The sequence below is a fragment of the Peromyscus leucopus genome, chromosome 10 (genome assembly GCF_004664715.2).
Source record: "Peromyscus leucopus breed LL Stock chromosome 10, UCI_PerLeu_2.1, whole genome shotgun sequence".
NCBI classification, from domain to species: domain Eukaryota; kingdom Metazoa; phylum Chordata; class Mammalia; order Rodentia; family Cricetidae; genus Peromyscus; species Peromyscus leucopus.
The window spans coordinates 78,526,680-78,543,722 of NC_051071.1; the positions used below are offsets into that span (position 1 = coordinate 78,526,680).

General features: G+C 40.4%; 1 protein-coding gene across 4 annotated transcripts in view; it reads left to right on the forward strand.

The window, feature by feature from the left end:
- Nucleotides 1-17,043, forward strand: part of Uso1 (USO1 vesicle transport factor) — a 69,682-nt gene that overhangs the window by 13,000 nt on the left and 39,639 nt on the right. For 2 of the 4 annotated variants that reach the window (XM_028881913.2, XM_028881915.2), the window contains exons 2-8: nt 681-767; nt 1,073-1,137; nt 4,584-4,660; nt 6,930-6,941; nt 13,254-13,354; nt 13,724-13,826; nt 13,934-13,989. In XM_028881913.2, the coding sequence (XP_028737746.1) occupies nt 681-767; nt 1,073-1,137; nt 4,584-4,660; nt 6,930-6,941; nt 13,254-13,354; nt 13,724-13,826; nt 13,934-13,989 (501 nt within the window). The remainder of the gene's footprint in view (nt 1-680; nt 768-1,072; nt 1,138-4,583; nt 4,661-6,929; nt 6,942-13,253; nt 13,355-13,723; nt 13,827-13,933; nt 13,990-17,043) is intronic. The other 2 variants (XM_028881914.2, XM_028881916.2) reach the window with 1 other exon arrangement.

The following is a 17,043-nucleotide window of genomic DNA, read 5'->3' on the forward strand; positions in this document are numbered from 1 at the left end:
CTGTCTTTAAAGATTGTGAGACACTTAGAACTTTAAAATTGGGGGCTGGAGAGATGGCTTGGGAGTTAAGGACACTTAACTCTTCCAGAGACAAAGTTTGATTCCCAGTACTCATAAGGCGGCCCACAGCTGTGCGTAACTCCAGTTCCAGGAAGTTTGAACCCTGCAGGTCTCCATAGGTACCAGGTGGGTGGGTGGTGCACAGATACACGTGTAGGCAAATACTCAGACACATCAAATACAAATCATTTTAAAACCATTTAAACTTTTTATCCACATTTTGAGTTTCTTAGTCCAGTACATAGTTGCACTGTGGAGGTAGCACAATGACATGTTAATAACCTGTACCATAGCCTGCTGGATTTGACCCCTCTCAGTTGAAATAATCCTGATAAGCACAGTTACAGAGCCCTGATCCTACCAGTGACTTCTCTTATTCCTCAACTGCTTTGACTTACTTATTTACCTTCTCACTTGCCCCTTCCCACGTTTCAAGTCTCTGCGGTTGGGGGGATGTCTGTAATTCAATAATACTGCCTAAATAAATAGACTTGTGAAAGACCACTTCCTCAATGTCCCATTTGCTGATTTTCTCCAGAATTAACTGGTATAAATTTGGGAGTACAAAACTTGATGGTTTCTTTTTTTTCTTGTAATATTGTTTTCTTTTTCACTGATAGATTCAGAAGCTCTGTGACCGAGTAGCTTCGTCTACTTTACTGGATGACCGAAGAAATGCTGTGCGTGCTCTTAAGTCTTTATCTAAGGTTTGTAACTCTAAGTTATTGCTTCTTTAAATTGTTTTATTTCCTGTGTGGACATTCTGTCTGCAGGTGTGTCTGCACCACTTGCATGCGTAATGCTGGCAGAGGCCGGAAGAGGAAGTGCAGTTACAGAAAGGTGTGAGCTGCTTGCTGTGTGGTGCTGGGATTCAAACCCAGGTCCTCTGGAAGAGTACCCAGTACCTTAACCACTGCGTCATCTCTCCAGCTCCAAATTACTATTTGTTTGTTTGTTTCCGGTTGGGCATTAGTAATAATTATTAGTAACACTTTGCTGTTTTTTTGTGTAGAAATACCGCTTGGAAGTGGGAATCCAAGCTATGGAACATCTTATCCATGTTTTACAAACGGATCGGTAAGTTCCATGTATTGATTTTCCTTCTAATTTATTTATTTTGAACTTTTAATTTGTTCTAGAGTTACCATCATCATTCCAGAAGATAGTAACATTACCTCTACTACGTTTTGCACTCTTAGTTGTCATTTCAGTAAACATTTATTGGATACTGGGTACAGCCACTGTGCTAAGCATTAGTTGAGACATAAACGACATATAAGAACAAGCAGAGATGGTGGTGCACGTATGTAATCAAAGCACTTGAGAGGAGCAGGCAGGAGGGTCAGGATTTAAGGTCATCTTCCGCTTCCTAGCAAGTTCTGGGCCAGTCTAAGCTGCATGTGATCCTGTCTTGGGGGGAAGGTGATGATGTAACTTAGCTATAATGGCTTTAAGATTTTGATTTGTATTGGGTAAATGGATGTACTGATACTCATTTGCAAAAAATATATGTTACAGTATGTAGGTTAAGTAGACTTTTTCCCCTTAGGACAGTAAAGGCACAAGTAAGAGTCTGGGGTTAAATCTGGGGTGTCTTTAGAGAGCGATAGGTCAGCCTGTTTCTTTTTAGGACATTTTATCTGTATTTTCTGTTTTAATTACCTGTGAGTAGATAGTTTTTATATCTTGCCTCTGATAAAATATGTCTGTAGGCTTTAGTTGCTTGTCACATTTCTTTTCTCTCTCTCTCTCTCTCTCTCTCTCTCTCTCTGTCTCTCTCTCTCTTTTTTTTTTTTTTTAAATTTTTCGAGACAGGGTTTCTCTGTGTAGTTTTGGTGCCTGTCCTGGATCTCGCTCTGTAGACCAGGCTGGTCTTGAACTCACAGAGGTCCGCCTGCCTCTGCCTCCCCAGTGCTGGGATTTAAGGCGTGCGCCACCACCGCCCGGCAGTTGTCACACTTCTACTCCACTGAGATCCCACATAGGACCTGAAATTCAGAGTTGGGCCTGGGGAGACAAGTGTTTGCTATACAAGTGTAAGAGCCAGAGTTCAGGTTCCCCGGCACCCAGATTAAAGCCTGACATCCGGTTTGCTGCCAGGAGGAGACAGGTGAAGACCCCAGGGGCTCAGTTCATCTCTGGTCCCCCTGCTCCTGACTTGTCTGCCCGCTTCAGCTATCTTTTCTTCTGAGTTTATGTTACCCTTCCATTGAGTCAAAAACTAGAATTCCCTGCTGAATTCATCCTTCTAAGCCAAAGAAAAACAATAAGCATGTTTTCAACACTCAGTATATCCATCCCTTAAATCAATTTCCTGGCTTTTTGCTGTGTTACAGAATATGAAAAGGTACTTTAAAATTTAGTAACCAAAGAAGCAATTTATTACTTCAGAGTTTCTGTGCCTGGGGATTGAGGGGTGGCTTAATAAGCAGGCCCAAGGCCTCTTAGGCTGTCGTAGACACATCAGCCAAGAGTGCAGTTAGCTAAAGCTTTGCTGTGGAGGGTCCGTCACAGGCAGCCGGTAAGAGGCCTCAGGGCCCTCCATGCTTTCTTAGGCCTGCTTGAGCACACTGTGACAGATGGCGTTCTGGAATCACTCTGGAGCCTGTGGTCCAAGGGAGCAAAGGAAAGCAGTGCACTCCTACTGTTTACTCTCAGAATCACACATATTGTAGTCATCAGAAGGGGGTACATAAGTTGTCTCCATGTAAGGAGTGGCTCATTAGGCCCCACCCTGAGAGCTGCGCCAGAGAGCTGTAGGCGTAGCTAAAACTACTACTACCTTGAAACTGTGGTTTTTGCCTCTGATCTCTTTGTAACTCGTGTGTTCATTGTGTTTCACCAGTTCAGTATAGTGTGAAATCCAAAATCAAATTTCTTATTTACTTACTGGTTATTTTGAGACAGGGTTTCTCTGTGTAGCCCTGGCTGTCCTGGAACTTGCTCTGTAGACCAGGCTGGCCTCGAACTCAGAGATCTGCCTGCCTCTGCCTCCTGAGTGTACCATCGCCACCTAGCTATTTTGTATTTTTCCAAGTACAAATGTTAGACCTTTTAAGGAAATTCTATTCCAGGCGTTTTACTTATTCTTGTCATTGTAGTTGTTGAAATGATTAGCCCCAGGATCCACTTGTCTCTACTCTCCACACCGGGGTCACAGGCACATACAGCTCTATAGCTGTTGTACGTGGTGCTGGGGATTCCAATTCAAGTCCTCGTCCTTACATAGGAAATGCTCCTAGCCACTGAGCATCTCCCCAGCACCAGCTTTCTTGGGGATTAGTCAGGGCCTCACACATGCTGCACAGATGGCCTACCACTGAGTTGAAGACCTCGCCCTGAGTTGTGAGCTTCTTGGGGGTGTCCTTGATCATGGTAAAAAAAGGTCTCTTATAGTTCGGGTTTCTCAGTCATCTCTTGTAAGGTGTGTTACAAAATGTCTCAGAAGCAGAGCTGTGACTGATTTGTGTAAAAGCCCATTGTTCAGTACCCCCGTCCTCTGAGAACCTTCCGGGCTCTCATCCTTGTTTTCATTGTCCCTCTTCATGTGTGCTGACTCTTCAAGACCTCTGTGACCTTCTTGTTTCCTTCCGTAAGAGGGAAAAAGCGGACAGATTTGAAATTTATCAGCAAGTACAAAATCTTGTGTTTCTTTATGATATAAATTGTACTTGAGAAGATGAAGTATAGAGAAGTTAGACTGCCTACAGATAATGCTATTTTACATATATACGAATGTACATGTGTATAAAATTAACTGGCTCTTCTGCTTGCTGGTTTAAAAGTTTGGTTTACCTTATAAATATATGATGTTTTAATAAACATGCACACATACATATAAATACACATTCATATGTTTTGCTAAATGGAACTACTCTGTCTAGTTTTTTGAAAGTTTTTTTTTTAATGGATATGAGTATTTGCCTGTACGTATGTCTGTGCACCATGGGCATGCCTGGTGCCCGTGGAGGTAAGAAGAGGACATCAGATCCCCTGGGACTGGAATTATGGACAGTTGAGTGCTAGCATCTGGGTGCTGGGAACTGACCGGAGTCCTCTGGAAGAGCAGCCAGTGATTTGAACTTCTGTGTAGCTGGCTGTCCTGGGATTGATTCACTCTAGACCAAGCTGGCCCAAACTGCCTCTGCTTCCCAAGTGCTGAGGTTTAAGGTGTGTGCCACTACTGCCCGGCAGTTTTACAATTATAAATAAATCTTTGTGTAGTCTCTTATTTTATTACTATTACTTGTTTTTGTTGATTTCTTAAGAAAGGTCTCACGGTATAGCCCAGCCTGGTCTGTAGCTTGCAGCCATCCTCCTTCCTCTGCTTCCTGAGCACTGAGATTACAGCTGTGAGCCACTGTGCCTGGCTTTACATTTTCCTTTTCCTAATACTTTCTTAGATTAGGTTTGTAGATAAGAAATGAATATTTTATTGAGCTTATGAAAGAACTGCCTAAAAATGGCCACAACAGTTTAAATCCAGCCAGCAGTTTGTAAGTATAATAATTTCTTTTTTCCAGTTCGGATTCTGAAATAATAGCTTATGCTTTGGACACACTCTATAATATAATATCTAATGATGAAGAGGAAGAAGTAGGTAAGTTTCCAGTTATTTTACTTTTTCTATATATAAATTAACTAGGTTATGCCAATTTTGCTTTAAAGTTGAGTATATATATTTTATAGACTTGTTCATTGTTCATAGGTGTTTCTTTTTAAGTTACTCTTGGAGTCAACACAGTAAAGATCTACCCTTGGTCCTGAATAGTGTCACTAGGGTGAAGGCTCAGTGTGTGATCTGAGCCGTTTTGACAAGGTGGAGTGACATTTCTGTCCTTAAGTCAGGGACTCGCTATGCAGCCTGGACTAAGCCAAGCTCAGTCTCCTCCCTCAGCTTCCAGAGCATTAGGCTTACAGGCACCATCGCCTCTCACCTACATCCTTCCTTCTTTTAAATGGTTTCTTTTCAGTGACCATACAAGGAATTAGATATTGTGACATTGCAAATAAACTGTGTTTTATCAGCTTCTCCTTCACTTCCCTCACCTCTCCCAGATCTGCTCGCTCGCTTGCTTCCTTCCTTCCTTCCTTCCTTCCTTCCTTCCTTCCTTCCTTCCTTCCTTCCTTCCTTCTTTCTTTCTTTCTTTCTTTCTTTCTTTCTTTCTTTCTTGTGTTGTTGTTGTTGTTCTAGACAGGGTCTCACTGTGAAGCTCTGGCTGTCCTAGAAATTCACTATGTAGACCAGGCTGACCTCAAGATTCTCCTGCCTCTACCTCCCAAGTACTGATGTTACAGGCTGGGCCACCACCCTGCAGGTCCTTTTTTCCTAAGCTTTTTCTCTCTTTGGGCTATAATTAGGCGGTATACATATTAGCCACACTGAGTTCAATAATCTCCTTTGGTTGTTGGTTGATCTCTGTATATGTTATACCCTTGTGCCTGTTGGGGGTTAGAAGCCAAGTTAAGGGATGTCTCTCCTACACCTAAACCTTTCTTTTCCTAAGACTTTGTTAACTTATAAAGAGCAACCATTTATTAAATGTAGGGAGGTTTTTGTTGTTGTTGTTGTTGTTGTTTTAATTTTTTTTTTTTTTGTGTGTGTGTGTTGTCTATTTGATACCAAAAAAATTCAGATCTGTTTGAAATCCACTCATTTCTTTGGTATGCCCTCCTTTTCCTTTTTATTTCAATATACTTGGATACTTAAAAGTAAGATAACTTGTCATTTACTTTGTTACTTCATGAAATGCTTGGTTGAATGTCTGTACCTTTGTTGTATAAATTGTAAAAAGATATTTAGTAAGTAACATTTCATAGTGCTGCTAAGAACATTCCACATAGCCAGCTGCTGATTACTGTAAGACCTTAGTGGGTTTCTATTATTATAGAGGAAAGAACAGACATAACTCATGTGTTTTATAATTCTAATTCATACCAATATATGACAGAACAGAAATTGTAAATAAATATTGACCTTGCACATAAACAGAAAAACATGTGCATGTTAACCCACAGAGTACTGGTAGTATGAGTGTTTGGGATGATGTGTTGAATAGTCATGTTCCCATAGAATGAAAGACACTTTTTCTTAAGATTTTATTTCTCTGTGATACCTTGTTAGAAGTGTATTCATTTCTAAGGGATAAAAATATTTAGTAAACAGTTTATTTATCTATGGAAAAAGAAGTTGAACACATAGCCACTTAAATATATACACAAGACTATTCTTGGAAGGAAAAGATATCTGTGTCTCCTGGTTGTTTTTCAGATGAGAAAATTAAATGCAGCACACATTTTGTTGTTGTTTGGAGCAAGAGTCTCCCTATGTAGTCCTAGCTGTCCTGGAACTCACTTTGTAGACCAAATTGACTCCAAACTCACAGAGATCCTCCTGCCTCTGCCTCCCGAGTGCTGGGATTAAAGGCGTGTGCCACCACCGCCTGGTGGAAATGCAACTTTTGAGTAAATAGTATCTGTGTAATTTTTCTAGGGACTTTTTTTTCAGTTATGTGAGTAAATTTTTAAAAACTAGATACTGTTAAGAAATGTGTTCTTGAACTGTGTTATAGTGCCTTCTCTTTGATGCTTAATTGTGAGGTAATTCTCCAATGACCCAAAAACTCTAGAGTTCTTTGTCTTGGGAATATTTTATAACCCTTTACTGATAAATCTGTCTCATAGTCCAAAAAAATACAGTATTTTCCAAGTGTCTTGGATGGTCCTCAGCTGTTTGACTTATATGATGGAATCTCATTTTCCAAGAGCTACGCTGCTTACATGACCTGCCCCTGTGTTTATACAGATAGATATGATTAACTTTCTTTATTGCCTGCTTTTTATTTATTTATTTTTGTCTACCTTTTCAGATGATGTTGAAGGTAAAGGTTCGCATTTTCATATGCATGATGCTTTAAACATAAGACCTGGTAATATAAAAGGACACTATCAATTGCTGTTTCTTCTGGCTTCTAAAATGCTGACATTGGTTTCAGTGTGTCAGAACCTGTTATTAAAGGGGAATATTTAATATCTATCCACACCATGAAACAATTGTAGTGGATCTTTTAATAAATCAAAAATTTCCCCAGATAGTTCCATTTATTCAAATTTGTTTTGTATATACTTCCTGGAAAACAAATTATTTATAAGTAATATTTGAATATGTCTACACACGTATGCATACATATCTGCTTAGACTGAGTAAGCTAGAAAGCACTCAGTTCAGAGAATACACGTCTGTTGATTTTGTCCCTTTAAAGTGCCACATGCACAACTGTGCTCCAGTTACTGACCTTTTACAGTGCTTTCTAGAATTCACTGACACTTACTCTCTTGTGATCTGCTTGACTTCCAGTAACTTTTAACAGTTTCTTTTCTCATAAATAAAATAATCAAGTTTTCTTTTTATTTTGTTTAACTAATATTCCTAAATACTTTTTAGAATGAATGAAATATTATCTAAAGTAGATTTAAAATAACAGTTGCCAGTACCTAACAGAAAACTAACTTACTAAAATACTGTTTCTACCTTTTGTGGCATTTGAGTCTGTTGCTTGAAATCAGAAAATCCTGTAGCTTGGCCTCGACTCTTGTTGGGCTGTTTGTGTGCAATATTTCGGATCAGGAGCTGTTGCTTCTGTGACTGTTCCTCATGTTTGCGTGGAGCTTTAAAGAGTGCAGAGTCCTTTCCCATCAGTAGTTTACTTAATCCTCAGAGAAGCCTTCGAGGTACGTGTTCCTTCTCTTTCCTCAGATAACAAAAGGAAATACCGGCCATCATCACTCATACACTGTGACATGGTTAGCAGAAGAACAGTGACTTCTCTCTCACTGTCCTTCCTGGTTTTTAAATACTCCATGGATTTTTCAGATGAGTAAAGTGTGGCCAATTTACTTTTCAACTAGAACTTAGAATTGTGTAATTTACATAACTGGTTGATAGAAAATTCAGATAAGCATTTAAGAATAGGCATACCTACTTAACTGTCGGGCCACAGTTGTCAAAGATTACTTGGTGTTCTCACTTTGTTAGTTAGGACTTCTTTAGTTAGAACATCTCTTTTTCTTTCCTTTTTCAGGGGTGTGTGTGTGTGTGTGTGGATTTTTGAGATAGGGTCCTGTAATGTGGTCACTGCTGGCCTGGAACTCATTTTGTAGGTCAGCCTAGCTTAGAACTTGCAGTGATCCTCTGTCTCTGCCTTCTGAGTGCTAAGATTATAGACCAGCATGTGCCACCATGTTCTGCTTTAGATCACCTCCATCTGTACAGCAGTTTTCTTCTCTAGAGTATAGATTGTGAACTTGGTATAGAGTTGCATTGAAAGGTCCCATGGTGTTTTTTAAACGGTTTTTTACTTCTGGAAAACATGCACCTATAAATACATTTTAAGAACAAACGTATCTGTGTGTTTAGTTAAAGCTAATTATACAATTGTATAAATAGATCTGGAAAGTGGTGGGATATATATATGTGTGTGTGTATATATATATAATATGGGGTCTGTATACACACACACACACACACACACACACACATGGACTTAAGAACTAGTCTTTTACTCTTCTGTTTTAGGTTTTCTTTGCTTTAACAATGGATCACTTTTTTTCCCCCACTTACATTAAGGGATCACCTATTTTGACAGGTTAGAGGAAGTGTTGCACATAATATTTAAACTAAGATTAAAGAGATAAACTCAACTGTGGTATAAGTGTACCAGTGTGTCAAAGTGGTTTGTCTCATGCCTTTGACTGTATGTAGAATAGATCTAATTTTGTTTTGTTTTGTTTTATTGATACAGGGTCTTTCTACATAGCTCTGACTATCTTGGAACTTACTATGTAGATCAGGCTGGCCTTGAACTTACAGAGATCCACCTGCCTCTGCCTCCCAGAGTGTTGGGATTAAGTGTGCACCACCACGACAAGTTAAATAAAGTTTCTTATGGCTGTAGCTGTGATTTATAACTTTTAGATACGATTAATTTAATAGTTTTAACCATTTTACTTTATTATACCACTGAAAGCTTTGTGTACTATTGCTTAGCTAGTTTGAGGGCATTCCATTAAAGTTTGGAAGTGCTGGGGCTGGAGAGATGGCTCAGTGGTTAAGAGCATTGGCTGCTCTTCCAAAGGACCCCGTCCCAGAGGAGCTTATACACCCTCTTCTTGCCTCTGCAGGCACTGATGCATGTAGTCCTCAGGCAAACATGCAAGGAAAACACACATGCACATAAAGTCAAAATAAATAAATCTTGGAGCTGGAAAAATGGCTCAGTGGTTAAGAGCAGAGGACCTGGGTTCCATTCCCAGCACCCACATGGCAGCTCACAACTGTCTGTAACTCCAGTTTCAGGGAATCTGGTACCCTCTCACTGACATACATGCAGGCAAAATACCAGTGCATGCAAAAATAAATAAAATATTTAAAAAAATAAATCTTGGAAGTACTGCCTTAGAGCTGTGACTTTTTAAGATTGATGGTTATCCTGGTTGGTTTTGTCAAGTTGATACAAACCTAGACATATCTAGGAGAATGAACTTAATTGAGAAAATGTCTCCATGAGATTGGCCTGTAGGCAAGAATATAGGTGATTGGTATGGTTCTTGGTTGGTGGTTGATGTGGGAGGGCCCAGCCATTGTCAGTGGTGCCACTTCTGGGCAGGTGGTCCTGGAGTGCTTAAGACAGTGGTAGTACACTCCTTTAATCCCAGCACTCAGGAGGCAGAGGTCTCGTGAGTTCCTGTGAGTTTGAGAACTGGGCAGCAGTGGCTCACACCTTTAATCTCAGCACTCGGGAGGCAGAGGCAGGCAGATCTCTGTGAGTTCATGGCCAGCCTGGGCTACAGAGTGAGTTCCAGGAAAGGCACCAGAACTACACAGAAACCCTGTCTCGAAAAACCAAACGTAATTAATTATTTAATTAAAAAGACGGCAGACTGAGCAAGCCATTAAACGGTGTTCTTCTATGGCCTCTGCTTCAGTTCCTGCCCTGAGTCCCTGCCTTGGCTTATGTTCATGATGGACTACAATTTTAAGCTGAAATAAATCCCTTCCTCCCCAAATTAATTTTGGTCATAGTGTTTTATCACAGCAGTAGAAACCGTAGTTCAGACAGTGGTCTTAGATCAGATTCTACCACACTAGTTGAATTCAAAATGTATAGCCAAATTGATAATAAGCTACAGTATTTTATATGCTATAGTTACAGAATAAATCAAGGGTATTAGCTATTTTTTGATGGGCTATTCTCTCATGTTTGGTGCCAGTACTGAATTAACCCTTTTATTTGTCCTGCATTCTGAATGTGCACAAGGGTTTAAGAGTTGTCTTGTGTAAAAACGGTCCAAAGTTAGGTCAATATTACATGCAGTGTTCCCCTCTGAGGCCCCACAGAATTTCCACGAGGATGATAAACGGTGAGAACCAGCTCAGCTCTTCTGTCAGGACACTTGTCTCTAGACTCTCGCTTCAGCAAATGCATGTTACAGTGCCCCATTTCCTTCCTGTAGTTTGAAAAGCTTGCCAAGGCTCCAAGTACAAGTTAATTATTTGTAATTACCTACATAGAACTATTTCAATATTTAAGAAAACAACTGAGGGGCTGGAGAGATAGAAGCTCAGGGGTTAAGAGCACTTGTGGTTTTGTAGAGGACCCAAATTTGGTTCCCAGCACTCACGTGGTGGTTCACAACCATCCATTATGATAGTTTCAAGGCACCAAGCACGTACGTGGTGCACATGCATGCACACAGGCAAAACACTCATGCATGGAAATTAAGAGATAAATAAGTCTTTTTAAGTTAACAAAAAACATTTTCTAGGATGGGTCCGTGAAATCGGTATTTTTTTCCCTTCTTTAACTAGTTTGCTTTTTATTTATTTATTTTTATTTTATGTGTATAGGTGTTTGAGCTGCATGCCTGTCTTTATACCACTTGCATGCCTGGTGCTTACAGAGGCCAGAAGAGGGCATAGGATCCCCTAGAACTGGAGTTACAGACAGTGATGAGTCACCATGTGGTTGCTGGGAACTGAATCCCGGACCTCTGGGAGAGCAGCCGGCGCTCTTAACCACGGAGCCACCTCTGCAGCCCCAGTGTGCAGCTTCAACGCCTTTCTCTCAGTGGGCACTGAGTTGCTTCTAGTTCAGAACTACTGCAATTTGATTAGATCCGTGTTTATCAACCTTTTTTAATGATTTAGGCCTTTGTATATGTTTATTCTGTTGCTGTAACAAACAGCACAATCAAAAGCACTTAGGGGAGGAAAGCGTTTATTTGGCTTTCACTTCTAGTCACAGTTTGTCACTGAAGGAAGTCTGAAGCAGAAACCGTGGAAGAATACTGCTTACTGGTTCCGGCTTGCGCTTAGCTTTTTAAATAGAGCCCGGGACCACCTGCTCAGGGACAATGCCAACCACAGTGGGCTGAGTGGCCGCCCTGAGCTGCTCTCTCTGACACCTGCCCTCAACCCCGACTCCCATCTTTCATCTCCCGTGCCTTCAAAGCCAGTGCCATGAAGGACCATGCTCTGCTCTTGTCAGCTTGAGATACAGGCTGGGCCCCCTTGGACCACAGCTGCTGAGTACTGACCTAAGGAAATACTTTCCTGTTGTCTCAATGAAGCAGAGAGTATTTCACCTCAGGGAAGCTGATCTCCTGTCAGTCACAGCTGACCTTCAGCCCCAGCAGACCAGCATCCCATTGCCCCAGGAAGCACAGTGCTTCTGATCCCTTGATAGTCATAGCCGATTCTTCAGCCCCAGCGGATCACTAAACACACAGTCCTCTCTGGGGGGATATTTTTATTCTATCTGAATGAATGTTTCGCCTGCATGATTGTACACCTGATGCTCACAGAGGTGAGAAGAGGACATTGGATCCCCTGGAACTTGGGATCTGGAGTTATGGACAGTTGTGAGCCACCATGTGGGTGCTGGGAACCGAACCCAGGCCCTCTGCTACAGCAGCAAGTGCTCCGAACTGCGGAACGCTCTTGGCCTCTGTAGATTCTTAGTGCACACTGTCACAAACCGTCTCCCCTCTGAGACCGCACAGGCCTGCGTTGTCTGCCTTTCTTTCAGCATTTGGATCTTTCAGGCTCTCACTAGAAGGAATGGCTTGTTAAGAATTGGACGACTTTTCCACTCCAAAATTCCAAAGCCCCCCCCCCCCCCAGTCCTTTAACAAACCAGTCCAAGGCAGGAAAGCACATGCTTGGGTTTATTACGATACCCAACTCCTAGTACTTACTTTTGTTCTAGTTGCATTCAGTTGCTGTGACAAACTCAAGGCCACCATCCTGCCGCAGCCTCACGAGTGCTGGGATTGCAGGCATGCACTCATTAGTCATTTTATACTAAATACTGTAAAAAAATTCTGTGTTAAATTCTGCTTTTATTGCCAAATACTTTTCTAGGTTCTATATGAAAACAGTACTGGATGATCTGAAGATGATTGGTTTAATTTATAATTAAATTACACTGACAAGTAAAAATCAGCAATGAATACTGTTTTGAGATGTACTGATTTGGAGATATAATTTATGTAAGATAAAATTTGCTCATAGAAGTTGTATAGTCTTAACCAGACGGGTGGTGGCGCACGCCTTTAATCCCAGCACTCAGGAGACAGAGGCAGGTGGATCTCTGTGAGTTTGAGGCCAGCCTGGGCTACAGAGAGATCCAGGACAGGCACCAAAACTACACAGAGAAACCCTGTCTTGAAAAAAAATAATAATAAAATAAAATAAAATTTAAAAAAATTTAAAAAAAAAGGAAGATGTTGTATAGTCTTATAAGTTTAGACAAAAAAAAAATGAGTAGTGTGATGGGATTTGGCCCTGTGGTTAAGTGCTTGCCTGCCGTAATCAAAGCCCTAGGTCCAAACCCCAGCACTTAAAAAAAAAAAAAAAAAAAAAAAAAATTGTAGAACCACTACATTTAAGACAGATTATTTCTGTCACCCTAAATGATTCCTCCTAGTTAAAGTCTAACCTGATGTCTTTGAGGAGGAGCTATAAAGTGAGTTTACAAATAGTTTTCACTCTTAATTGTATAACTGATAGCAGCCCATACTGTTGAATTATTTAAATTCCAGAAAAATTGCCATTTCTGTTTAACTCTTCAGTGAGAGGATACTTTCACATAGCAGCATGTTGAAGTACTTTGTTTTTTTGAATCTTCTTACAGAAGAAAATTCTACAAGACCAAGTGAGGATTTGGGAAGCCAGTTTACAGAAATTTTCATTAAGCAGCCAGAAAATGTCACTCTCCTGTTATCTTTGTTGGAGGTAAATAGAGAACCTTGACATTTTGTCGTGTTGCCTCGTGGGTGTTCCTGAGGAAGTAGTATGCAGCACATACTTTAAAAGGAGTAGAGTTCGTTGTATCATGCTTTTTGAATGCATGTGAGAGATCCACACGCATGCTATAGGAAATATGTAATCTGTTAAAATGATATATGCATCTTATTTCTAGTTTTACAAAGTATTATCAGTATTAACATTGTAGTTGATTTAATCAATTAACATTAACTCATTTTTAAAGTTCACTGAAATTCTGTTTTTCACTTGTAGTTTCTCATTGCACTCTTAGTTGAAAATGTTTTCTTTGAAAATAGGAATTGAAGTTGTTAAACCGTTGAAATTCTTCCATTGCAGGAGTTTGATTTCCATGTCCGTTGGCCTGGTGTGAGACTGCTGACTTCTCTTTTAAAACAGCTGGGGCCTCCGGTGCAGCAGATTGTCTTAGTCAGTCCCATGGGTGAGTGACTTCTCCTGTGCAGTCTTGAGGGAAAGTGACTGAAGTGTGCCTGAATAAGTTGTAATTTTGTAGTCTGCCTGTATTTTTCTCACGGTTGTGTGTTCTAGGTGTTTCAAGACTAATGGACCTACTGGCAGATTCCAGAGAAATTATACGTAATGATGTAAGTTCAGTTTGGGAGAGGGGGCATATGATGCTTATTTTTTCTCTTTGCAAATAACATCTTTGTTTTCCCTTATGAGTTAAGAAAAGTTAGTTTTGGAAAATTGGGGTGATGGCCAATCATGTAGACCTTTTAAACTTACATTGTTTTGTTTGTTTGTTTTTGTTTTGTCTTCTGCCTAGCTAGAATTTAGAGTTATACAAGCCATGCTGCTGTTCCGATTTACTGCTTGCATATGTTTAAGCTCTCTTCTATGGTCTTCTGAGATGTTGACATAGAATTTCACCTCAGAAATTGTCTTTCCTCCTACAGAGTAGAGGAGCCATTCTGAGACATTAAGTGGTGTAAGTTTACAAACTGTTGCACTTGACTTCCTCAGTCTTACTTCACTGAATGTGTGTCCAGAGGATTTTCATTGATAACCTCTTTAACTCTGGAGTGCAACTATTGTGTAGTATTTTCCACTCTGCTGTGTCCTTTGATATTTTCACATGATTTTGAATTTTGTAACAGCTTAATGCAAAGCAGAAATAGGACTAAGCCAAACCCCTGACTTGTGTCCATGTGAAATGTGAGATAAATAGATTTTAAACTTAATATTTAAAATTTTGTTGTAGTGAGGCTAGAGATGGCTCAGCAGTTAAGAGCACTTGCTGCTTTTGGATAGGATTCAGGTTCAGTTCCTAGCACCAGATGGCAGCTCACATGCATCTGTAACCCCAGTTCCAGGGCATTCAACACCTCTGCAGGTACCACTCATGTACATGGTACATATGCATAGAGTCAGACAAGCACTCACACATAAAATAAAAATACAAATTTTGTAGTATGTATGGCAAGGCAGTATTATAGGAAGTAAAATGCTATAATAATGTAACTTACAAGAAATCAATCTTTATTCTTCAGTATTTAATAGTTTTATTTGTTTGTTTGTCTTGAGACAGAATCTTAATCTGTAGCCCAGGCTGGGCTTAAAATTTGAGCCTGCTTCCTGCATGCTAGCATACATACGTCCCTGTGCCTGATTTACGTGTTATTTATTTTTTTTTAGAATTGCCTTATTAAGTGAACATCCATCTAGTAGGAATAATTTGGGATTTTTTTTATAATTAAAATATGACTATAGGGGCTAACGATATGGCTCCACAATTAAGAGGACCAGGGTCTGGTTCTCAGGCCCCCCATCAATAGGCTCATCATACCTGTAACTCTGGTTCCAGTGAGTTAGATGCTGTCTTCTGGCCTCCACAGGCTCTTGTATGATGTGGTGCAGATACAGACATGCAGGCACATACATATGTATTCACATAGGTATATTTTTAAATTAAATAAAATATGACTGTGTACCTTAAACTCAAGGTTTCTTCTCAGCCTCCAGTTTAAATAAGATGCTGCTGAACCATCAAATGAAATTCCCTTTCCCTAAGTCTTGGTTCATGTCATCAGAATTTGTTTTGATTTTTCATATATAAAATTGCTTTTTAACAGATGCCTACCTTGACTCTTTAATTCCTTCTTAGAGCATATATTTTGTATAAAATAAAATTATTACAGTTTCATGCAACTTTATCAGGTACTTTGATCTTGTCTTAGGGTTTCTGTTGCTGTGAAAAGATACCATGACCATGGCAACTCTTTCTTTTCTTTCTTTCTTTTTTTTTTTTTTCGAGACAGGGTTTCTCTGTGTAGCTTTGCTCCTTTCCTGGGACTCACTTGGTAGCCCAGGCTGGCCTCAAACTCACAGAGATCCACCTGGCTCTGCCTCCCGAGTGCTGGGGTTAAAGGTGTGCGCCACCACCGCCCAGCAACCATGGCAACTCTTATAAAGGAAAACATTTAATAGGGGTGGCTTACAGTTCAGAGGTTCAGTCCATTATCTTTCTGGTGGCGTGTAGGCAGACATGGCGCTGGAGAAGAATCTCAGAGTCTTCATCTTGATCCACAGGCAGCAGAAGCAACTGTGTCACTGAGTGTGACTTTAGCATAGATGAGACCTCAAAGCCCACCCCACAGTGGCACACTTCTCCAAGGCCACACCTACTCCAGCAAAGCCACACCTCCTAATAGGACCGCTCCCTATGGGGGCCATTTTCTTTCAAACCACCACAATCTGTTCTACCCAGTCCCCTCTGTGCCCCCATCTCCATCATGGTTTAAGTCTATTTTCCCCTAACTCTTTGCTTTGGTTTTTATTTGAGACAGATAAAATGATTGTCTGTGTTGGCTTTTGTTAATTTTATGAATGGAGATTTTTGTTTTTTGTTGTAACATCTAACATCTTGATTTTATGTTTTATACCTGTGTTTTCTTGGTTTCAATTGACCTATTCAGCATAAGAGGAAAATAATCTACTAATAAATATTGAAATTTAAAAATGGTAAACTCTGTAGATGCTGTTTTCCTACCTTCAGTCTTTAAAATTCAGTGACATCTGGGTGTGGTAGAACATGTTTTTAGCCCCAAGCACTTTGGAGACAAAGGCAGGAGGATCTCTGTGAGTTTGAAGCCAGTCGAATGAGTATAAAGAGTTCCATGGAAGCCACGGCTACATAGTGCGATACTTCTTGGTATTTAAAAAAATAGTGTCACAGGATTCAGGATCGTGTGCTGTTGTGTGATAAGTGTTCTGAGACTCGGGATTTGTGTGTTACCTATAGTTAGACAGCTAGTGAGTCTGCCCACTTTACCAGACTCGGTTCCTGGTCTGTGTGTACCGTCCATCGGTCTTCTTCTTTGTGCAGTTAAATTCAGGTTAGCAGCATTAAGTTAGCAGGAGAAGTCAACATCTAAAATCTTTTTTTTTTTTTTTTACTTTTCATGTTAGCGTTGAAATTTGAAAATCAGGGAAAAGTGTGGCGTGAGCCCAGTGAGATGTGGGTATTCTTAAATTTGTGCAGAGCTTAGCGGCCCGTTGATAACAGCCAGCCCCTCATCTGCCCTTGCGGGACTGAAATAACCTGCTGGCGTGAGGTCCCTACTGCTCACCCTCTTCCTCTGAAATAGTAGCTGTGCCTTGTCCAACCCTGCTGTGTTTTCTGTCTCTCTCACCATGTG